This window comes from Tachypleus tridentatus, chromosome 11, assembly GCF_004210375.1.
Source record: "Tachypleus tridentatus isolate NWPU-2018 chromosome 11, ASM421037v1, whole genome shotgun sequence".
Lineage (NCBI taxonomy): Eukaryota > Metazoa > Arthropoda > Merostomata > Xiphosura > Limulidae > Tachypleus > Tachypleus tridentatus.
In genome coordinates, this window is record NC_134835.1 from 86321951 (window position 1) to 86346999 (window position 25049).

Genomic DNA, 25049 nt, shown 5'->3' on the forward strand with positions numbered 1-25049 from the left:
TCGATGGGGTTTAAATCTGGTGATCTGGAGGGTCACGGAAGAACGTTGATGTTGTAGTGTCTCAAGAAGACAGTGGTGAGTCGGGCTGTGTGAGGACGGGCGTTGTCATGTTGAAAAACGTCGTTGACGTTCACCATGATGGGTTGCACATGGGGCCTAAGAATCTCGTCGACGTATAGTTGAGCCGTAAGATTCCCTCGATGCAAAAGGTCTGTTTTGGCATTGTAGGCGATGGCAGCCCACATCATGACGCTGCCACCACCATATCTGTCAACATCCTGCACACAGTTTGCTGCAAATCGTTCACCTCGGCGACGGTAAACACGGGTCCTTCCGTCCTGCCTACGAAGCATAAAACGTGATTCATTGCTGAACCAAACATGCCTCCATCGTCGATGAGGCCAACCCGATGTGCCCGAGTTCACTGCAGCCGTGCTTGACGATGTTGCTGGGTGAGGATGACGCCTCTGACTGGACATCGAGGTCGGATTCCTGCATTTCGTAGACGGTTGCGTACGGTCTGATCGGAAATCCTACGCAGCCCTGGCATGGTTGAAGCAGTAGACGTCGCAGTGGTGGTCCTATCCCGAAGGTGACGTAACCGGATGGAGCGATCTTGTGCGGGCGTGGTCACACGATGTCTGCCAGATCGTGGACGGTCACGAGTTGATCCATGTTGTTGGTGACGATTCCATAGCCTTGTGATGATGCTTGGGTGGACATTCACAGCTCTGGCAACATCTGATCGAAATTCGCCTGCTTCCAAGCGACCAATGGCGTTGTTGCGTTGTGCTTCAGTCAGTCTTGGCGTAACTGTATTGCGTGTCGGTGGCTTAACACTGAGCTATGAAAACCGAGAACCCGTCACTTTTATAGGGATTTTACACATGTTGCACATGCAGATCTCTCAAACAAATTTATTGGACACGAATGCGTTTTGGCAAAAAATCCGATGTTTTCCTCCGTTTTCAAAGTGCACAACTTTTATTGTCATTTTGGTGTGACAATCAGTGCCTTAACACGTGTAACATCACATACTCTGAGCTTGTAACGTTATTACATATATTTCTCTTTAAAATAAGAAAAAATATCCCTTTTGCGTTTCTTGTTTTGAAGAGTATATTTCTAGCTAAGCTGAACAACAGAAAAAACTGAATGAGTCATAGACAAAGCCATAATAAAAAATTATAATTTTTTATCTTAAAGACTACATCTCTTTTTACACAATTCTGAACTTTCCAAAAATTATTTATACAAACAGTGTACAATATTCATGGCTGTATTCACTTAATAATTACTTGTTTGAACTGGTCTTGGGTCTCTAATATTTAACATCATGATTTTAAATCCTTTCCTAATGGGAAAAAAAAATTGTAAAGTTTCTAAGTACTTGTTTATGTATAATCATTTAAACATAATTAAAACAGCTACAACATTTAATTCAGTGTTTTTGTAAGTATTATTTTCCCATGTGTATATATCATTTAAAGTGAAATAAACCTTTTTAGCTTCTATAGATATATCTGTTTTAAACTGCCATTTTTATAGGCTTAGTTCTCCTGGATTCCTAGATAAAGCTGACTTTTTAATCTTCTGTACTAGAGTATGCCTTAATGAATAACAAATATGGAAATAATTTTATCAACTGAATATAAACGTTTCCTGCAACAAAAAAAGAATATTATTTTGAGTGTGAAAAACTTCTTTCATCTCATAATGCAAAATAGTTAACACCTCCATTTTTTAAAGACAGTTTAAACTTGTTCACATTTGTTTATAATATATATGTGGTTTATACATTCACCTTAGAATATTTTTGCATTTAAATTATACAAAAGAACATTGAGAGTTATATGAAAGAACACAAGTTTCATGAGTCAGCATCTTAGAAATAAATATACGCAGTAAATCTTAATACATTGCTTCAGTCAACATAAATCACTTACCAATTATACAAATTATGCTACTCAATTGAGCAAAAGCTGGATGAGAATCTTTGACCTGTGTGATGAAGTGTTCAAACTTATTGTCCTCATTGGGTGCTTGGAGTTGATGTCCTTGTATTCTTGGACATTTTTTTAAGTAACATCTTCAGTAAAAAAACAAAAATTAAGGCCTTTTTATTAAAGAAGTATGTCTGGGCTAAAATATCTTGTGTGCAGTAGGAAAACAATATTTTAATAACATACATGAAAGAACTTTATAAAGTAAAAGTCCTAATCCGATGTACATACAAAGCATTTAAAGTTGAAGATGTTTACTATAATTATTAATATTTACATGTGTGATTAAAATATAGTAAGAATAAAAAAGTGTACTCTTCACATTAAAAATAGTTTAATTTTTTAGCCTGGATGGAAATAAATAAGATTACTGCTGAAAACTTCTCAGTTCTCTGTAGTTTTCTTCATTTTCAGTTCTCTGCATTATTTTATTTTATAGCATTTATTCATTAATTTTTGTTTTAAAAGAGACTGGACAGGTTAAAGTATTGGAAGTTTTATGGAAAGTATAACAGATTGACCTAAGAAATACCCTGATTAATACTAATAGCATACCACCTTTCAACATACTATCCAAAATATAGAACTTACTATATTTCTACATTTTTTATATGCTTTTTGGTCACAAATTTTTAAAGTTTCGTATTTGAGCTTTCATCTGAAAAGTAACCTGAAATATCAAATACCTGGATAAATAAAATACTTAGATCTACTTAAACTGAACAGCTGATTATGTACAAAATTATAAAAGTTACAGTTTAAAACTCAAAAACAGATTATGTATGAGATTATTACAGTTACAATTTAAAGCCAATTTGTTATAGAAACTTTACACGTTCATTTAATTGTTTTCTAATATTATGACATAAATAAAAAATATTAAATGTTTAAATTATTAAGCATTTAATATTTTGGATTTTATATTTTAAAATTTATAACAATAAATATATAAATAAATAGTAAAGATAATACTGTATAAATGCAGAATAGATGAAAAACTTTTGTACATGCCTACATATAAAAAGGTAAAAATTAAGAATTGGTAACCTTTATTTTTTTAACATATTATTTTTCTTATTATTACGAATACAATTGTTATATTTCAAGTTGAGTACCAGTATTCTTGCCATTTATTGTTATTTTGCATTTTCATAAATATCAGTTTTGGCTGCACCATTTCTACTTTCTCATGATTGAACTTCACACCAAAATAATAATGAAAGGCAGTAATTTATCTGTGATGTCAAACACCTGTAATGTTACTTTATTTAAGCCATTTAATGTGTTTTTATTGGTGCAAAATATTGTTACAGAATGTGTAAACTTTTTACTTATATATAGTTATATTGATATTAAGTTGTTCAAAGAACATTAAACTAATGACAACACTTGAAGTTTAAACTAGTGTTTATGAGTTAGGCATATTTTAATTCTTTCTATAAATGTTACTTTAATCAACAGTACTGGTTAGAATGTTTAACATATTTAGTTTTATTATTATTATTATTTTTTCATTGTAATACCTTTATTAGAGAGATTATGTTGCCTTAATTATATGGATTTAGTGCTACTGATTGGGTATTTTATACCATACTGACTGGGAGGTTGATGTCTTAATTGCCAGTCAGAGTTGATAGTTGCTTCCATCTCCAGCAATTCCTCATGTAGTTCATCATAAACCCTTATGGAAGTCTCTGCAGTTTCTTTTTTTTCATCAGGTATGTTGCAATGTTTGAGACTGTCTCTTTGTTCCTTATCCAATTTCTTGGTCAAGCCAGTGCACCAAAGAATCATTTGTGACATATAAATACAGCTTACTGACATGTCCCATACACTTTTGCATGCTTTGTGTCTGCTTTAAATTAAAGTTCAAACATCAAATTGTTAGATTATCAAAACTTCATATAATATTCTACATTAACCACTCTGCCAAGCCTGTTTATAGAGTAAACTATGAGTCTTAACCACATCTAAAACTTTAAACAACTCAGCAAACAGTTTGCTATTGAAATTAGTTCCCTAATTTATGTTGATTTCTACTGGTGCTCTAATTTTTTGCAATCCAGTTTTAGTTGACACATCAGCAGCAACTGTCTTTGCTAATTTATTAATTAAAATATAAGTTTCAATACCTTTTGGGAAGTGACTGATAATGTATGTATTGGTGATTTTTCACAGTCTCTGGTAGTGAGCTAGTAATATCCAGGGCTGTCATCTGCAGAGGAAACCCTACAATTCTCTATAGTAGTTTACTCAGTTTCAGCATACAATTCCTTCTCTGGGTGGTACACACAATACAATACTCAGCAGCAACTCACTCACAACCAGCAAAACCACTTGTTTACTTTTACCAAATGAGATCTTTTAAAGCAAAGAGTATTTATAATGAAAAACTTGGAAAGTCATAAACTTTGTCATTATGGCTGCTCATTATACTTAGTATGATTCTTGTATTTAAAATTAAATATATAACAGATTAGTCTAAGGAGACACATATTTCATACAAAGGGCATTGAGTGTGTTTTTAACAAAATGCATCATCGTCAATAGACTGTTTTGTTTGTTCACTGTTGAGAAACTTGAAAAACACGAAAGTACTTCATGAAGAATATAGTGTTGACAAGTTCATTAGCCCAATAGTAATGTTTTACAACAAGTACGATTTATTATAATGATAATTCACCAGTGCAGAAAAGGTATAACATATGCTAATAAGTTATATGTTTTATATCAATGACTTATATAAATAATACTACAACCACAACTACATTTGTTGCATCTCAGCCAATCTGATTAACTCTCAACTGAGCAAATTCTGGTAAGCTCTGTACTGAGCCAATTACTTGATCAGCAATGTGAATAAAATATTACTGTGCATTTTATCTTGAAAACCTGAAGACAGTGAATAAAGAAAATAGTGTTAAAATATAGTACACATAATACTAATGTTAAATAACAACCATATCTAATCATTGGGGTTTTTATAGTTGTATGATATAGGTACTTGCATTAGTTATCAGTAAAGACAGTTAAGTGTTTTCTTACTTAAGAATAAATGAGATGTTAATAGCTAATTCACAAATGGTCAACATTGTTATTATTAAGTAGTTGTTGACATAGTTTTTTTTTATATCTATTTGAAGAAGTTAACTAATAAGCTACTGTAGAGTTACTGGTTCTGAATGCTCTTGCTTTGGTGGTGGCTATGGAGCTATAACTTGAGTATGTTGATTGATTCTGAAACACTAGATGGCTTTAGTTTTGGCCCCTAGCTTGACTGATTAAGAAGTGGGTGGGTGAGTGGTAGGACTTAACAGCCAGTAGTTAATTTGTTAGGTTTGAAGTCAGTTTTCATAAAAGAGCGATTCTTCAGGACTGTTAAGTTTAGAGTCATCACAACACTACAGGAGGCTGAGGGCAAATTAAAAATATAGGGGTCCAAACTCATTGAATTAATAGACCATACACTCACACACACCTATATCATTGTTTTGAGGATTTGTTGGTTCAGTAGTGCTAATCAATTTACCATGGTGCTTTATCAGCATAAAAACAAAGATAAGTTTATAAAATTCAGGGGAAAAATATCTTTGAGCTGACTCCTCATCAAATTCAATTGTCAAAAGATTTAACACTTTATAATTTAGGGAGCCTTATATTACATGTTTTTATTCCTTGTTTTTGTAATGTGCAGATATGTATGTGGTATGTGCTTTTAGTTACTTAGGAATTTATTTTTTGTATGTTTGTGTGAAGTTCCTGTGTAGCTTGAACATTAAAACATAATCTATTAAACAATTTAAGGTACCTTTTCTAGCTGTGTTGTTTCCTGTAATAGATAGTCTTTTTTTACTATCTGAGATATTTTAGTAACATAGTACATCTATATTGGAAGGGTTACATACTGTAATATCTTTTGTTGATAGAATAAATATTGTCTGTATGTTACAGTTAGGAAATGATGTGATAGAAAATGGATCATGAAGTGATGCTGTCAACTGTACTGCATTTACCTGTTGAATTCAATTGCTTTTTTACTTAGCTTAGGTTTACTTAGACATCTTAGGATGAAGAAAGACCATAATTGAGATCACCATGTTTTATGCCTGGACAATCCTAAGAGAGTGAAAGCTGTGGAACCAATCAACACATGAGAGATAATCGACTCTAGTCTTGTCTGTGCAATTAAGTATACTACATTTTGTTTTTGTTTTACAATAAAGATTGTGCTTGTTTTATTTAAAGTTTGTCTTATTACTTCACACCTTAGAAAACACAGTCAAATTCTGAAATACAGACAACTCCATAAATTGTGTTAATGCTGAGAGAAACCAGGGGATATAGGACTTCATGATGCAAAGGTCCATGACATTGGTCAGCCTGACACTATGAATTTAAGTGGATTTACTCTTTTCTAGAGCAAATCTTAACCTGAGAAATATATTATAATAATATCTTCAACAAAAAGGAAACATGGACAACTGAGGATTGTTGAAGTGGTGTATCACCTATGGAGTGAATACTACAGCTTCTAGGTTGTGACCTGTTAAAGCACAGGAAAAGACAGAACCATTAATGATGGTTCTCCACAAAGTTGACAATATCTTGTGATACATGAGGTAATGTAGATCTGTATGATGAACCATCTCAACTACCTAATTGCCTTGGACTAGAAATCAAACACCCTTCTGGGTGTTGGAGTCCCTGTTAGTAACTTCCACCCAAAGTTAATTACATCAGTGGTATCTTCACTTCTCATTAGTAGGGATCCTGTAAGCATGAAGCTTTGGCAAACTGCATAGGTCCATGTGAGCGAGGCCAGACAGATAATGCCTCTTATCTTCAAGGGAATTGCAAAAGAGGACCTAGCTCAGTTTCTAAATCATTTCAGGAAGGTTTCTATTTGGAATAGATGAATTCAGGAGTTTGCTACTAAACACATGGTCATGAACTTGAACAGTCTAACTCTTGATGTTAGTGAACATTTGAAAAAGAAATGGCAATAGAACTAGGAGACAGTGATACATAAATTACATTGCTAATTTAACCCAACATATAATCAGTTCATCTACTGAGCTGAATTCAAAGTTCATCACAGAAGATTAGCACTAAGGGACAGGCCACCTACATGGATGATTCCTACTGATGGCACAAGAAGGCATACCCAGCAGTGGTCTTTTCAAATCATGAGGACATTTTTATCAATGAATTCATTAACAGACTTTCAAATCAACTTAACATGATGATGAACATCCTCCCATGTAAAAGCAGTACCAATTGCAACATGTTTTAAAGTGTTCACTTCAAACCAACTGTTGTAGAGGAAGAAACCTGCAGGAGAATTCCACTGGCAGATTGTACTACTCTGCTATTTTGACCTATACTGAACCAAAGGGCTATCAATCCAAAAATCTTGACACTGTTATGTATCCACACATCTCTAATAAATAGGCAGGGCTATACAGGTCCACTTACAGAGTACATGCTGCAGCAAAGTTCATCCATGTAATATGCACAACAATAAGGGATACCTGTGCTTGGATGACATTCATTATGAATAGAATAAAGTTTCTGTTTCACTTTATAAGGTATTAGCAGAGGAACTACCCTGACTTTGCCATGCAGTATAAATAATAAGTATATCAGTTTCAGTTGATGGATCAGCAAGTAACACTTCATGGAGTGGGTAAGTTAATGAAATTATTAATGCTAGTCATTGGGTCAGAAAATCTGGAATGACCAGCAACAAGTAATGAACACTATAGCAGACACTGTGGAAAATTAAGGAGCCAAGTTGGCTTAGGCACTAGTTGGGGAAGCTTGTTGAACTACTTGCACTAAAGAGCTTAAGAGTCACCCCAAATTTGTTGAGGCTGAGTCAAACTTGGTGTATACTGACAAGTGTACAAGTGCAATAGGAAGAGTTCCTGGTAGACACAGGAGCAGCAAGAACCCTAGTGAACCTCCTAATCTTTCAGGTTTTCTGAGTAAGACTACCACTACAACTAGTTGATACTACCTGTTTTTCTGATGAATGGCAGTAGACTAGACGTGAGAGGAGAAATAGATATTCAGCTTAGTTCAGGAGACATTTCCCACCGAATTAAAATAGTAATTTCCATTCTTGGATCTGGAATTAACATCTCTGAATGTACTTATTGTGAAGCTTGTCTATCAGTTTTGTCTGTACAGTGGATAAGCTATTGTTTCATGGGAAAGTCACCCAGTACCAACCATATCAAGCTCAGGAACAGTTGACTTCATTATTGCATGTACAAGAAGTAATAGTAGTACCTTCATTTAAATAAGTTGTGTTCTGTGGTTGAATCTGGATAAAGTCTAATGTGTTAGTGCTGTGCAACAAAGTTTTAAAATGCATGCACGAGATAATATGTTTCTTCCCCAGAAAACAGGTAATATTCACATAACACTTATCAGTGAGACAATGGGTGAAGTTCCAGCTACATACTAGAATGAATGCAGACACAGTGAGTGAAGTGAAAGTAACTTAGGGTTGTGTTCATTGTACCATCACCCAAAGCAAACATGAGGTTGCTGACACATCTGAAGTCATTAGTTAAGGGCTGTGCTGACAAATCTGCACCCAATTCAGCAGAAGTAACTCATTGACTTCTTTGGTGAAAATGTTGATGTGTTTATAGGACCAGATACCTAAATGCTTCAATAGCAAGTCAGGACCATATAGACAGAGATGACACACATCTAAAACACCACTTCATTGGCTCCTGTGCAAGTACTTGATATACTGTAAAAACTGCAGAGTGGAACCATACTTTTTTGTGTTTGGTTGTTTTAAGTAGTGATTTTCAGGAAGAAGTAAGGTTCTGTATCAATTTTAGATGGGTAAACAGGGTAATTCACACTGATTTCTTTCCTTCACCATGAACAGATGAAAGTTTTGTAACATTTGGTTCATTTCACTGTATGTGACATTTGTATGCTGGCAGGTTAAACTGGCTGATGAAAACATGGATAAGGATGCTCATAGCACATAACAGAACCAGTTCATGCAAAAATTAGGCATGCATCTAAAATCTTGAAAGTGTTCCCTCATGCAAACAGAGAATCTAGCTAAGATTGCAACTGCTCAAAATTTGCCTTGAACCATGATGAAGTGAAAATTTCATAGTTTCTTCAGTGTTACATTGTATTATTGAAGATTTATGGCCAACATATCTGAGAAAGCAGAATAATCTTCATCTCTCACAAAAGTGAAAGCACAATTTGGATGGAGCAAGAAATGTGATCAGGTATTTCAGTCCCTAAAACCTGCTTTAGTGAATATTGCAGTTAACTTATCCATGTTTAGATTATGAGTTTCTATTGGACATTAATGTAAATGATAATGGAGTCACAGCAATAGTATAATAGCTGCACAATGGAGTAGAACATGTGATTGCATACACTAATTGTGGTTTGAAGGCCCTAAATGTGGATACTGTTTTATAAAGAATAATATGTTTGTGCAATTGTCTTCATAAAACACTGTGATCACAATTTCTATTAGAAGAAGTTTGTCATTTGGGATGTTAGTAAACTTGAAAAATGCAAAAGCATCATAGCGCTATAGACAACAAAATTGCAAGAATATAACTTTGTAACAGTTCTTTACATAAGCTTGCAACACTGCAATACAGTCAGACTGTCTTGCTGCATAATGTGTCTGTATTCATTCAGCAAATGTCCTGTACCTGAACTCTGTGTAGAAGTTAAAACCATGGACATTTTCACTATAACAAATGTTAGCTATGAACTAAAAGACTTCACCAGCTGATGAATGCCAAAGCTGATGCTTCAAGAGTTCTGGATAAGTAATGAAATACCCCACACTCTAGCTTGAGTGTTTCTTGCCATGTATAAAAGTTAAGTTAATCAACACTAGTATAGAAGCACAGCAGAAACTCTTGTAACCTGTGGCATCTTTATAAGTAGCTATAAGTGCAAAAAAATGTGCTGTACTACTTATACTAACCCATGACACATGATTCTCTTCACAGTCTCACTGCCAAATGCCCTCCTGAACTCTGTGGAAATAAATTCTTATGACAGTGCACAACACAATGAATGGTGAGCATACTCAAATATAAAAATGAAACTTAAAATAACACAAAATGTTGCATACTTTCAATGAGATTGTGCAAATATTCATGAGTGATCGACTGCCATCCTTTTTCAAGTACTTCAAAAAGTACTTATTCTGTGTTTGGCTTGTGATCTGTCATTAACTGGTGTAACCCAGCCCATACATTTTCAATCGGATTGATATCAAATGATTGACCTGACCATTCCATAACATCAATTCTTTTATTTCTATGATACTTTTAACATTTCACAATTGCATAGAAACTGGTTTGATCATTTTATAGTTTAAATACAATAAGAAGATCTAAGAAACTACTGCAGGTGCACAACACTTTTGAAAAGAAAATATAACTAAAATCATGAAAAGTTCAGGTATTTAAGAAAGCCAGTGTTAAAATTAGGATTTAAGCTCATATTTGAAAATATGATGATTGCATTTTAAAAATTATAACAAATTAATAACATTTGCAAGGGGGACATTTTGTTTTGTCGACCTCCTGTTTATTGTTGATTCTTACACTCGAGAATCTACTACAACTTTAATGAATAGGCAGAAATTTCACAGTATTGATTTAAAAGTACAACTTACGTACATTTCTAAATATAAATTTAACTTAAACAGACATCGATATTACAATAGAATACAATATTAAATCCATCACAGACTTTAAAATGGTTGATTGTGTTCCACTATTGGTTTCACTCAGAGACAAAACTCTGAGCTATTTATACTGCTCACCACGAAAAGTAATTGTTGAGCACTTCAATCATGCTAATAGCCACTCAACAATTAGTTACGCTAAATGTACATTTTTATTCTTTAAGCTACATTTTTAAGTGTGAATGATAGTGTCATTAGTTCTTAACTATTTAGTGTTAGAATATTCTGCTTGCAAAATAAAATTTGAATTAAACATTATGTTCTGTCACTTCAAAGTGAATGTTCAGCTTTGCCTTGAGTGCAGCTTTTCAAATGGGAGAAAAAAAATAAATGCTTGGTTTAGTTTGAATTTCGCGTAAAGTTACACGAGGACTATCTGTCGTGGGGCGTTATAATGTAACGGTCAATACAACTATTCGTTGTAAAAGAGTAGCCCAAGAGTTGGCAGTGGGTGGTGATGACTAACTGCCCTTCCTCTAATCTTACACTGCAGAATTAGGGACGGCTAGCGTAGATAGCCCTCGTGTAGCTTTGCGCGAAATTCTAAACAAACCAAAAACAATCTTCCAAAACAAATTATAATACGTAACATAATAAACTGATAGCGCGTCCAGGATCTGAATCAGAGGCAAAATTCGTTCTAAATTAAAATTGAAACCTTAATTCAATTTATATCATTTATATATATCAGTGCCAACGAGTTTTGATTATGTCTGATTATCAAGGTTTTGTTGAATCATTCTCCCTCGAGCAACTAGAAAAATATAATGGTCATTGGATACAATACAATCGGACATTGCGACGTAGACCGTAACAGCGTGGTAAATACTCAAAATTGTTATAATACAGAGTATTCAAATTTTGTAGACTGCTTACCATGGAGTTGTAAATTTAGATATATTCATAGCTAGATTTTTGAATAATAGTTGTGTGGATAAAATTTTCATTTTCTCATACGTTTATTGAGAAGACACATGCAGTGATAGTTTCATAAATTAGTTATGTATAGACTTATGAATTACTCTTTGAAATTTAACATTCTGTAAGTTGCTGCTTCGTAAACTTTTAAAAACAAACGTATTTCTACAATAAAATGATCATCAACGCCTTCTGTTGCCTTTTTTAAAAGAAACTTTAGTGCAGACTTAAATTCAACATCCAGAAGTAACGTCCCATACACCCCTCATTTTTCGTTTTAACTTACTCCGAATCAACTATTACACTGGCCTGCAACTGGAAAATTTTTTCCTGCTGATTTAGTTTTAAGACCTGATCATAGTTAATTTGATGGTCCTGAATTCGGAAATGGCCTGATTATTTCACAAATTACTTTTAAAAATTTCACTAGTATAATAAATTTCCATCGTACCTGAATGCTACAAAGCGGTTAGAATATATGATAAAAAGTAGGCGCTTTTCACAGTCATTAATTATTCGCTTTTCAGTTGCAAAACTGCCACAAATACAGCAAAATATATTTTGACTATACCTGCACTTTTTACGATCTTTTATACCCCTGCTCTTATTGCAGTTAAATTTCAAAATTCAATCTGAAAACAAACAAAACAAACGAGACTAGTTAATACTGAAAGTATAATTAATATTAAAAAATATAATTGATATATTGAAAATATGAACATGGTATAATGAATGGTAAAAATAAATGAAATTTATAATTTTGTTTTCCGACTTTTGTGGGAAAACCTGACCTGACACTAAAAAACTAAAGCCGTTTTCAGATTCAGTGTACTTTTTCCTATATAAACAACTATTACTTTTAAGTGAGCGAAACTATGTAGGACGGTATTATCAATAATTTTACAAGATTATCTCAAACAATAGTTATTTTATAATTTTTACTTTTCAATAATATACAAAAGTATAGTTATTTAATATTAATTAATCAGAAATAAATCAATAATTTGAAATATCAAATTTCGTTTTTAAATGATACTGTTTACTTACATAATTTATATTTCGTACACATACAATTTTTTAGTTTTGTATTATGGTTTATGGCGTTATTGCACCAATTGTCCAGACTTACAGTACTACAAGAAAAAGACTACCGCAGAAGTATCATACTGAAAGTCACGAAAACCTACGTCAAAACTTCATTAATAAAAATAGGTAAAAAAAAACTCCATGAACATGCTCTTACTGAACGTGAATTTACTATTTATTTTGAGTAGTATTATTTTTATTTTTTATATCTTGTTCTTGTGTTCATGGTCCAAATTACTGAGACTAATAATGAAAATTTTAGTTCGCCTAAATCATCGTTGTACTCGTCTATACTATTTGAAACAACCTTGTTAATTTTATTATTAACCGATTCGATAGGTACGTTTACAGATGGCGCTGTATAATATCCAATTTTGTTACGAACCGGTTAATGTAAGTTTATTGACTTGGGAACTGATGTAGTCGTGGTGAGAAGCATGTTTATGTAATAACGTGGATTATTTCATAGTTTGTATATTTTCAATTTGAAGATGTCACAAACGAAAAACAGAGTTATAAATTTTTCTGCAGGGCCAGCTAAGTTGCCCATGGAGGTGAGTGTGTGTCGAATGATGTGTGGTATTTCAAGAAATGCTAGCTCCAACGTATGTACGTAATTATGTTGAATGTTTATTGAATTTGTACATAATATTGTAGGCTTGTGCTAATGCGTGATTTGCAGTGAATTGGAAACGTATGAAAACCATATGGTATAATTTGAAATGAAATTAATGCACTTCGAGGTAAATATTAATACATTACTATATCTGTATGTAGTACGTTTTTAGCATACATATTGCATAATTCAGATACTGATTGTAAGAACGTATTTTGTAAGTGTAACATAGACTAATAATATTATTAACGGTATTAATTTGTTTTGTTGAAAAGGTCCATCTTTAACTGTCAGTTATTACGTCTTTACTTTTCGGTTGTTGTAAAAAGAGCAGTGAAAATTGAAAGAAATTGCTGACTTTACCCTTGGAAAGTAAATTGCGGGGTAAATTATTCATTAATGAACTTAAAACGACGATACAGGAAAAAATAAAGAGTAGATTTAGAAAAAGCAACATTTACAAAGAGAAAAATTTACATACAGCAACACATAAAATAAAAAAGTAATTTATTTTTAAATGACACTCGTTATTTTAATAGTAGTGCTCTATTCATCTAATTGTATAGTCGGTTATTTGGTAATTATGCTAGCCACATTGGTATATCGTTTTTGACATCGTAGTGTCTTCTCAGCTGCCTCAAAAACAGTGTTGTTTGCAACTAATAACACTATGTAACACAAATTTTGATCCTGGATAGTATGTGATATTTTTCTTAATTGCTTGTGTTGTAAAAGTACAGAAAATGACCTGGATAATGAAATTTAGAAATTAACCTATTTTCAATGTAAAAACGGGCAAATTTGCACATTTTCATTAACATAAGGTCTGAATAAAACAATATATGAATCAAGATTTACATGTATTTATACTAAAGTTGTACAAAAATGCTTAGAAGTGAGTAGTTTTTCGAGATTGGCGACTGTAATGTAAATCCCTTTCACGTATCAGTCCCCAAATACAGTTTCCCATCGCAGCGTTCAAAATCCAGTATATCTTTACCTGTCAGTCTTCCTAGCGAGTTATGATAATTACAATTATGCTACAGAAAGTTCTTTACGACTTGTATTACTGTAGTTTTTCTCTTAACGTTGTAGACTAGATGTAAACATTGGTTTTATGCTATTCGTTTTTTTTTAAACTTTGTTTTGTTTTACCTCACTCTCCTTTTATGAATTTTGCTAAATTTACTTTAATTTTAACTTTTTATCGGATGTTTGGCGCAGATAGCCTAGCTGCTTTGTGCCACAAAACATCAAATCAACCAACTAACCAACCAGTACATCTTGGTGGAAGCGCTCGTCTTGCTTCTCTGAGTATGCTCCCATGTTCTTGAATTTATCAAGATGAGTGTCAAGGATATGGACTTTTAGGGACATCCTGCAGCCCATTGTGCCATAGTTCTTTACCTGAGCCTCAACCAGTTCCACATAATTTTCGGCCTTGTGATTGCCCAAGAATCTTCAAACCACTGCGACAAAGCTGCACCAAGCTTTTTTTCCATCTTACTGAGCTTCTTTGGGAATCTCTGTACACTCCAGGATCATCTTTATTTGTGGTCCAACGAAAACACCAGCTTTTACCTTTCCCTCAGACAGCTCAGAGAAGTCGTCTCGAAAGTACTTAGACTGCAGACTCCTTATCAAGAGCTGTGATAAATTGTTTCATAAGACCCAATTGTATGTGCAATGGTGAGAACAACACCTTCTAGAGGTCCACTGGTGCCTCACACTTGACATTGTACCTCCCCACAGTGAACTCGGTCCGTTGTGGCCAGTGCTTCCTGTTGTAGTGCGCTGCAGTATCCCTGTTGTCCCAAAGGCAAAGATAACAGGGAAACTAGGTAAAGCCTCCTTGGAGACCCATCAGAAATGCCACCATTTTGAAGTCTCCAATAACCTCCCAGCCATACTCATCATACTTCAAGGCTTCTAGCAAGGTCTTGACGCTGTTGTATTCCTCTTTGAGGTGCACTGAAAGATATTTAAATTTTAAAAGGTCTAAAATTTGTATAATATAAAATCTTACTATTCAAGCAAGCAAAAATTGTCCGTCTTACCTTCTAGAGGTTTTTGCAGTGCTCGCAGGTAAAATGAGGTGCCCAGGATTTGTCTTGATCCCCGACAGGCATGCCGAAATATGTTTTGTAGGCTTCACATTTGTCACAGAGTACGTTTTTGCTCTTGATTTGATAAATTGGCTACATACATAGCAAAATGCGTCTGAAGAATGCTTGCAGCTTCTTGATGCCATCTCTGATAAAATAAGATAGTTCTGTGTGTTCACTTAGGCAGCTAGGACTAAACTGAAGTGGTGAGTGGTGAGCCCCTATATACATATTACTATGGAAAGTTCTAGAAAATTCTCGTAAGTTCTACAACATTCTAGAAAATTCTTGTAACCTCTACAACGTTCTAGGAAGTTCGAGAAAATTCTCTATCAGCTCCTGAGCACTGAATCTACCTGGAATGTTTTGGAAAAATTGATAAATTTGAAAATTTCATTACCCAGATCACAAAGGCAAAGTTTGAAGAGAAAAATAGGTCTTTTCCATTTACTTTTGGCATAAGCAACTGGTAAATAACACTTTCAGCTTGAACAAGAAAAAGTAAAAATTTTGTTAGATAATGTAATGACTCTACACTATGTTACGTATTTCTTCATTAATTTTTAAAGTACTTCATACTACTTTGCATTACTCAGTACAAACCATTAAAGTTCCCACTTTTGCACATTTTAATGGAAAGTAACTGTTGATTGTTTTGTATTTGTAATTTTGTGTGGCATCTGAATATTTGATGGCTAAGTTTAATTGTGATAAAAATGTACAACTTACTTTATTCAATACGAATTCTAACCGGTTTTGTACTGTTTAAATTTTAACAAGAAACATTATTCCAAGTTAAGTAATTAGATAAATAGATAAGGTCTTTTTAAACCTGCGGTAAATAATGATAATTTATTAATCTTATTAGAAGAACTGTAAATAGATGCATTTAATCAGGGGTGAAATTCTCAATAATAATGAAAAAAGTAAAGGTACTCAGCTGGGTGAAGTGGACCTGTTTTTGAAAAGAAAGATTTATGTGTAAACATAAAATGACAAAGCAGCTCAAACAAGTCCCGGTATTAGTACTGCCTTAAAAAATAAGTCACGGTACTCACTGAGTACCGGCAGAATTTTTTTCCCTGCATAAAATAATATTTAAACTACAAATTGTATGCCAGTCGTTATTTTCTATAATAAAACTTCTCTTTTTTTATGAATTTGTGTTATTTCGTTCTGCACTTGTCATATGAATTAAAATTGTTGTATTTTGATTCAATCATAGAATAAGGCAAAGAAATGAGGTTCTTCATAGCTTGAAATTCAATATATAAATCACCTGTTCGTGTTATTAGTTTGTTATTTATGGTATGAAGATTTAACTGACTGTGGCAAAGCTGTCAAGAATGTACTACTAGTAAAACATAGTCAATGTTTTTCAGTTACTGTGACTTAAGATCAATCTTATTTCACTGATTCACTCTGTGAGGTTGTTTAGGAAATCCCACCTTTGTTTTGTACAAGTAAGGCTATATTAAGAAAACCAATATAATTTTTACCAGAAAGTGCGGTATTCTATAGGTAACCAAATGTTCTGTATGCATGCTAGTTCGATAAATGTTATGTAGAAAACAGACTAACTCCGGCCAGTAGAAAAACCAAGCAAAATACGTGGGTAAACAAAATGTTTATACGCAATAACGTACATGTTCAAAACTAAGTTGGCAAGTTTATTCTTTCTTTTATGACTTTACTGGTTGTTTGCACTAGATGAGTATTTCCTAAACGCCTGCAAAGAGCAGACAGCAGGAATAATCATTAATGTAATGGGGCTGTTTCAAGTCACACGCAATTTTTAGGGTTCTGCCATAATTAATCCATATATATGGTTTCCCTGTCCATGACTGTTTCAAACGAGGTATACAAAGCAGAGAACCTTCAAATCATGCAAACTTGTACAAGTACGTGTCACCCCCTTGAAATGAGCTTGCATAGCCACGTAGCATAAAATTCGAAACAGGACCAAACTGGTTCAAACTTCTGAGATAGGCCGTGCACCATACAATATTTAGTAAACAAAATTATTGTTACATTATCACCACCTTTTGACGCCTAGTATACGTGAATGTATGTACACCCAAATCGCCTGAATGGAATTTTAGAAGAAAAAACAAGAAATAAACTTGAAATGTACCTTACCATAGATATAGTATAAACAAGTTATCAGTAATTTTAACTGAGACAATATAATGTCTCTTGTACCAGTGAAAGCTGATAGCTTTTGGTAGTTTTTAAGTTGGACAAACGGTTTGTGCCTTCGATCTTTTGTGTTTGTTTAATTTTTATTCTTCCACTTGTAAAGAAAATTCGTAATAAGTGTACTGAATACACTTACCCCTGTTAGTGACCGGCTTACGATGCATATTTATAACAAACTCTTCATATTAACAAACAATCACAATACACATCATATGTGAGACCACCAGGGTCATTATTAACTTGCAACACGTCATTGTACCTGACATGTCTTTCAAAAAGTATTGTTTTATTCGTAGACAGATAAAATAATAACTTTAAAATAACGCGTGTACTGTTGAGGTTGTACTAAAAAATCGTAATATGATGGACCGAAAAATATGCAAGTTCTCTTCGTGACAAAATTTAAGCAGACGGATAGTGCTATACTGAAGGGTCACTTTCTTTGCTTTTTTATTTTAAAAAATGTTTTGTTTGTTACGAAGCTTAAAGCTACACAATATACTGTGCATTACAAGCCCTCAGACTTATCGCTGAGCCATTGGGATGCAAAAGCTGAAGTAAAAAATGTCATTTTTCTCTACACATGACATGCACAACTTTATAGAAAGACTAAAAATGCTGTAGTTTTGAATGTAATTTTGGTGATTTATTTTGTATCTCTTTTTCTAGAGACAACTTCAAACGTGAAGCTTAATGCTAATTAGAAATATACGTGTTTTTTATTTTTTTATTTTTTGTATAGCAAGCTGAGTGTGCCAGAAAATTGCACTGTTTGACAATCATTTATATGTTGCACTATCACAATGTTTTTCTCTCTCTTTTTGAGGATATAAGTTTATTGTACTGTAAATGCAAATAAATATTGTTGAAGTGATAGTGGCTGTGTAAAACTTTGTTGTTGCTGCATGGAAAAATTATCCAAATTTTTCTCACTATATAGTTTATTAATTAGAACTCCTAACAATCTGTATGACACTTGGCAGAAGCTCGTATTACCAGCTTCAAAACAAAAAAGGAAATTGCACGTGCGTAACCAGTTGCTGACCTTTGCATGATGCAATGGAGAATTCCAGAACTATAAACACATGTCGTAAACATGACAATCATAAAAAGATGAATAGTTCTATGAAAATATTTAAAACAGTTCAAGCATATACAAAGTGAGGTCTTTCAAAGTCACGAGATGGCGCCAGTTGCAAAAGACAGTTTATAAAGAGATTTCATCCACTTTATCGGGGAGTATTTTCCAGAGCAACAGATTCCATCTCCCCTGTAATTTGTAAGATAGGTCTACAAGGTAAGGGAATGTTCAGTCACTAAACATTGCCAAGTATTCCTGAATTTATTCTAAAACTGAGCATTTGCAAAGGAAGAGGTTGCAAACAATTCTTAGCAAATAGTGAAAACAATTTTTATTTAACAACACAACAGTTTGTGTGCTACCACAAGGAATATAAACTTGATTGGCAAATGCCCTTTTTCCCTACCAAGCTTTGAATCTCAATCTATATATAATATAGTTGTATTGAGAATTTTGTCTGAGGAAGTATCCCATTATATATATTTTCAAATATAGCATCATACCTTCCCAGGGTAATTAGCGCTACTTAAACATAAGTCGCCTGTTGTTACAAGTAAAAATATTTGCCCTACTTCACCCATTAAAACATCTATATGAAATATTGATAAATTGGTTATATTGTTTAATTGAAACTTACTAGGATACTTATCTGTAACTACGACAAACACTTGTTTGTTTGTTTTTTAACCCTAGATAAGTGTCAGGTGAATCAGTTACCCAACTTCAATACTTAATTAATAATGCATCTCGATATACTGAAGACTTATAAAAGACGGAATGTGAAAACGTATTTTATAACCGTCTAGATGCGTTGCTGTATCGTACAGGAAATTCTAGGAAAGGAGAAATTCCACGTTGTTTTTAAGATGGATAACAGTCATTACTGTGTAATACGTATAGGTTTACAGTAAATTCTACATATAATACGTACATTTTTTTATTTTATTTTTATTTAAGTGTAACCATTCTTGAGCCGGAACTTTCTAACAATGAATAGTATTATTGGAACTGATACGTATTTGGCTTAAAAATATGAATAATTTTGAAATAAACCCAAATCTAGAAAGTTAAAAAAAATTCTGAACTTGTCAACAACAAAAGATTAGCTAATACACTTTTTTACGTATATGTAGGGAAGTAATGTTCTGTGAACCTGAATGGAATTACTCCAACATTTAGCTAGTTTGTATGAATATTTCATCTTTATTCTAGCTTTAAATTACAAATCTGACAAAAATATGAATTCACTTCCTTTAGTACCAATACACAAATAATGAGAACAAAAAACACACATTTGTAGAGTTTCAAGAATTGTTGATGGACGAGTCTTCTACTGCCTTAGCGGTAAAGTAGAAGTGAATGAAGCTGAAAGTTATAGAGGTCCGAGCATGGTTACACTAGTCGATCTTTATTATGTAAAATTTGCAGTTCACCAGGTCATTTTCCAGTACAAAGCCATATAATTCCAGGTTTCTGGCACCATAATTTCAATTATGAGTAGTACACAGTCTTTGCTGTAGTAGTGTTGCTTCACTGGCAATAAAGCAGATAAACAGTAAGCACATTATTTTTCTCTAGGTTTGACAATAGCAGTGCAAAGTTATATAATACTTAAACAAATTTAATTATTTTTCTCGCCTCCTCACATCGGTATTTAGAGTAATTATTAATTGCGGTGGTATTTAATGGTAGTGATCGCGATGAAACAAAATGGCGACCATAAAGATGGTTGGTGTAAAACCATCTTAAAAAGGTCTGAATATTAACAATGACTGTTTCACAGTATTGGCTGAGGAAAACTAAAGTTTATTGTTCATATAAAGCCACTCAAATCGCATTATACATTTTTATGAAATGAATAAAATGTTTTTCTATTTCACCAAATTTTGATCTAAGTAACTAAATGACTTTTCCAAACAAGCATACAGAAAACAAAAGACGAACCTTATCGCTTTAATTCTTTTACAGAACTCTTCGTTTCTTGTAACGAGAAAGATTTTAGTACGCAAACACACATGTACATGCATTTTTTAGGCTCCCCAGTGGCTCAGCGGTATGTCTGTGGACTTACAACGCTAAAACCAGGTTTCGATACCCGTGGTGGGCAGAGCACAGATAACCCATTGTGTAGCTTTGTGCTTAATTCAAAACAACAGCAGCATATTTTTAGATTTGAGGATAGTTTGATAGATCCTGATGAATAATAAAATTGAATCAGGTATAAACGCCACCTATGCTTGATATTGCTGATGCAGAAAAATATAGCTAATAAGAAGGAACAAACAAGCATAATAAAAACTTTAAATTTTATAAAGACGAGGATTTATATTTACTACCCTAGCTAGCTATGGTAATATAGAAAGTTTTAATACTAATATTGGAATAAGAAGATCAAAACTACACAAATGTAAGTTAAAACTTAACCCTACTTTGGAAAATCACTGTAATTATGTTGATCTGAGCCACAGGTGGGATAAGTATTTTTATATTTTAAGTAACTCAGTTTTTGTAATTTTGACATTTTCAATTTATTTTTGTACTATTAGAACTTCCTATATTACTGTAGCTAGTTAAGGTTTATATATATCTATTTCTAATAGTCATTATAAAATTTAAAGTTGTTTTTATTATAATTGTAATATATTCTTTTACTTTAGTCTTCTAAAGCTTTAAAAATTGATTATGTTTTAATCAGTATTTATTATTTGGCTTGTTTTAAATTTCGCGCAAAGCTACATAAGAGCTATCTGCGCTAGCCATTCATAATTTAGCAGCGTAAGACTAGAGGGAAGGCAGTTAGTCATCACTACCTACCGCCAACTTTTGGGCTACTCTTTTACCAACAAATAGTGGGATTGACCGTTACATTATAACGCCTCCACGGCTGAAAGGGCGAACATGTTTGGTGTGACGGGGATTCGAACCCACGACCCTCGGATTACGAGTCGAGAACCTTAATCACCTGGCCATGCCATGCCTATTATTTTGGAGTAAAGTTACTTATCTTGTGTGATAAGGTATGGTTTTTCAAATTTTAGAATGTTAATATGTTTTCCTCAAACTATAAAATTGAATCAAAATATGCTGTACAAAAAAGTAAAATATATATTTCATATAATACGTTTATCGCTTATTGGGCCTTTTAATATTTTATTCTGCCTAACGTCAAACAATTTTAGGCCCGGCGTGGCCAGGTGGTTAAGACACTCGACTCGTAATCCGAGGGTTGCGGGTTCGAATCCCCGTCACACCAAATATGCCCACCCTTTTAGCCGTGTGGGCGTTATAATGACGATCAACCCACTCTTCGTTGGTAAAAGAGTAGCCCAAGAGTTGGCGATAGGTTGTGACGGCTAGCGCATATAGCCCTCGTGTAGCTTAGGAGAAGTTCTCGCGGTGAAAGTGTTAATACAATCTCAGTTAACTTCGACAGTGGCACCACTGGTTGCTAGTAGATATGACGCCATCTCAAGATCGCATGCGTCATTGGAGATGCAAGATAGCCTAGTAATTTTCGTATGAAACATCTGCCAACCGTGGGTAGTGATGTTAACTATATTTTGAAAGCCAGATCTGGATTATCGGCTAAATACCGAACAAAATTTGAAACACTGTGATGCAATTAGATGCAGTATCAATTGTTTCAATTTCAAAGTATATTTATATGAAATATAATTATATTTATGACAATTGTAATTTGTAATTTTTAGGTTAAGTTAGATTAAGTAGCTATTTTGTATCCGTGAAACTACTTTTGAAATGTCAAAGATATATAAAAGTACGTTTTTAGACAAATTAATAATTAGTTTTCACCCTTATAATGGATAAGTGACTGAATATCAGTAATAAATGTGATACAAATAAAAAAAATCTTCCTAGGCCTAATACGAATTCATCGAAGTTATCGTCATGTGCAATCACTTTAACGCAGAATGATGCAAGAAGTACCGAAACAAGAAAGTATGATGAAAGTTTTATTGAATATGGTTTTACATGGATAGGTAAGGAAGATGGACCGAATGGATTGTGTGTTGAATATGGAACAGTGTAGAGTAACAGTAGTTTGCATCCATATCAGCAAATTGCTTAACGGATGTAATAAGGCGAGTGAGTAAAAGCGAGTCCAACTTTTTCGCTTCAAAATGATCAATCAACGTATGTCGTTAGTTATTCGATGTTGCTTTGTTTGTTCTCTGTATTCACGAAGCTAGTTTCGAAGAAGACATGCTAATTTGCAAACCTTTGCCTACTCAAACAACAGTCGAATGAGTACTTAAACTGATCGCTTTATTTATGGAAGAACATGAGATCCAGTGCAGCATTCCTTAAGTATTTGCAATGATAGGGCTGCAGCTATGAATGGAAAATTTTCAGGCGCAGTGGCACACATGAAAAAGAAAAACCCGGACATCGAGAGTATCCACTGCTGTCTTCATCGTCATGCACTTGCAATTAAACGAATATAAGAAGACTTAAAGGGAAGTATTGGGTGATGTCATAAAAATAGTAAGTTTTATAAAATCAAGACCACTTAATGCGAGGATATCCAATTTACTCTGTGAGGATATGGGAAGTTTGTATAAAATTATGTTGCTTCATACTGAAGTCCGATGGCTTTCTCAGGGAAAAGTGCTTGCTCGGTTTTACAAACTGCATGAGGAGATAGGTTTCTTTTAATCTGAATGCGATTTTGAACTTGCATACAAATTAAGGGACAAATGCTAGATAAAGAAAGTGGCATAGCTTTCGGACGTATTTGCCTATCTAAATGAAGTGAATGCTACAATACAGGGTACCAGGGTAATGTTCTTCAAATCTCAGAATAAAATGGAAGCGCTTCAACGTGAACTAAAACTTGGAGGTAAATGTATAATTATGGAAGAACTTGATTGCTTTGAAAATCTCAATGTGTTTTTTTACTTATAAATGAAATTTCCATAAGTGAAGATGTAAAAGTTTCAGACTTGCAGCACATATCTGATGTGTGTCCATCTATTGGGGAGTACTTCCTTCCTCATTTAGAAAACTTACTGTGAATTCAAAATCCCTTTGTTGACTCTGCAAGTACCAACGATTTGCTTTTGAAAGAGAAAGAACAGCTTATAGAAATTTCAACTGATTACATCCTATAAACGAAATTTCAGCAGGAAGAAATTACACAATTTTGGATTCAAATGGCTACGGAATACCCTGAAATAAGTAACAGAGCTTTGAAAATTTTGATGCGTTTTCCAACAGCATATCTTTGTGAGCGAATATTTTCAATGTATACAGCTACAAAGACCAAATTTAGGAACAGGCTAAATATTGAAGATGATTTACGCTTACAGATAACGACCATAACTCCAAATATTGAATTACTTTGTGAACAAAAGCAAGCCCATCTGAGCCACCAATAAATAAATAAGTACACTGTACTTTCATTGATGTAAATTTTGCAAGCAGAAAATTTTAAACAAGTAAGTAGAAGTACAAATTTTTCTTTTAAATATTGATATTTTTAATAAATATATATGTATATATATATGATAAAAGCTTGAAGTAAACTTTATCTGGTGCAAGTGACCGATTGTTTCTATTTTTAGTTATATTTTTTATTAAGGTTCCGGAATGTTTTTTCTGTCTGATGTGAAGCTCCACAGGTCTAAAATGTTTGGGAACCCTTGTGAGAAGGTACTAGTTACCAGTTGAAAAAACAAATATTTATGTTGGGAATTTAAAACGGTGTTACGACCCCTATTGGGAAAAAGTATCTTCCTTTTCTGTCCAGTAAACCAGTTCAGGTATGGCATTAATATTCCTGTAAATATGCGCAAACATACTTTATCAGTTTGATCACGTCTTTATCTGTTGGCAATGGTGTCAAATCAATAAAATGTTCTGTTGTTGTTTTAAATCTAGAATAAACTTAGCCACTCGTTCTCTTTAAAAACTAGGATTTCGTGGGTTTAAACGGTAAAAAGGTGTTTGGAGCGAATTTTTGCAAACGAAAAAAGAAACAAACAAAAAGCAGTGTTGATATTTGAATAAAATTTATTTTATATAAACTGAAAACATAATGTCTGACCTGTAGACGGGCAGCCTTGGGGTCAATCGGCTGGTCCACTTGGGCTAGGGTCAACCAAGTACCAGTGTGGGATGTTCTCAACAGGTGTTGTGGACATTGTATCCGATGCTGGTGTTTGGGTATAGTGCTCACGAAACCTTGGTGTTGCTGCAGTGTCCTTGTTTGACATTGTAGTGCGTCCCCTTGTAGGGCTCCATGGTGGGTGGGGTC

General features: G+C 33.6%; 1 protein-coding gene and 1 long non-coding RNA gene across 3 annotated transcripts in view; both read left to right on the plus strand.

The window, feature by feature from the left end:
* Window positions 1-13139: 13139 nt before the first annotated feature.
* LOC143232678 (phosphoserine aminotransferase) overlaps window positions 13140-25049 on the plus strand; it is a 38906-nt gene continuing 26996 nt past the window's right edge. Inside the window, exon 1 of one of the 2 annotated variants that reach the window (XM_076468399.1) lies at window positions 13140-13325. In XM_076468399.1, the coding sequence (XP_076324514.1) occupies window positions 13263-13325 (63 nt within the window). In that variant the 5' untranslated portion in view covers window positions 13140-13262. The remainder of the gene's footprint in view (window positions 13326-25049) is intronic. The other variant, XM_076468398.1, reaches the window with a different exon arrangement.
* LOC143232679 (uncharacterized) lies at window positions 13344-16652 on the plus strand. The gene is made up of 2 exons (XR_013017658.1): window positions 13344-13514; window positions 14612-16652. It is a non-coding gene; the product is annotated as an uncharacterized LOC143232679 (long non-coding RNA).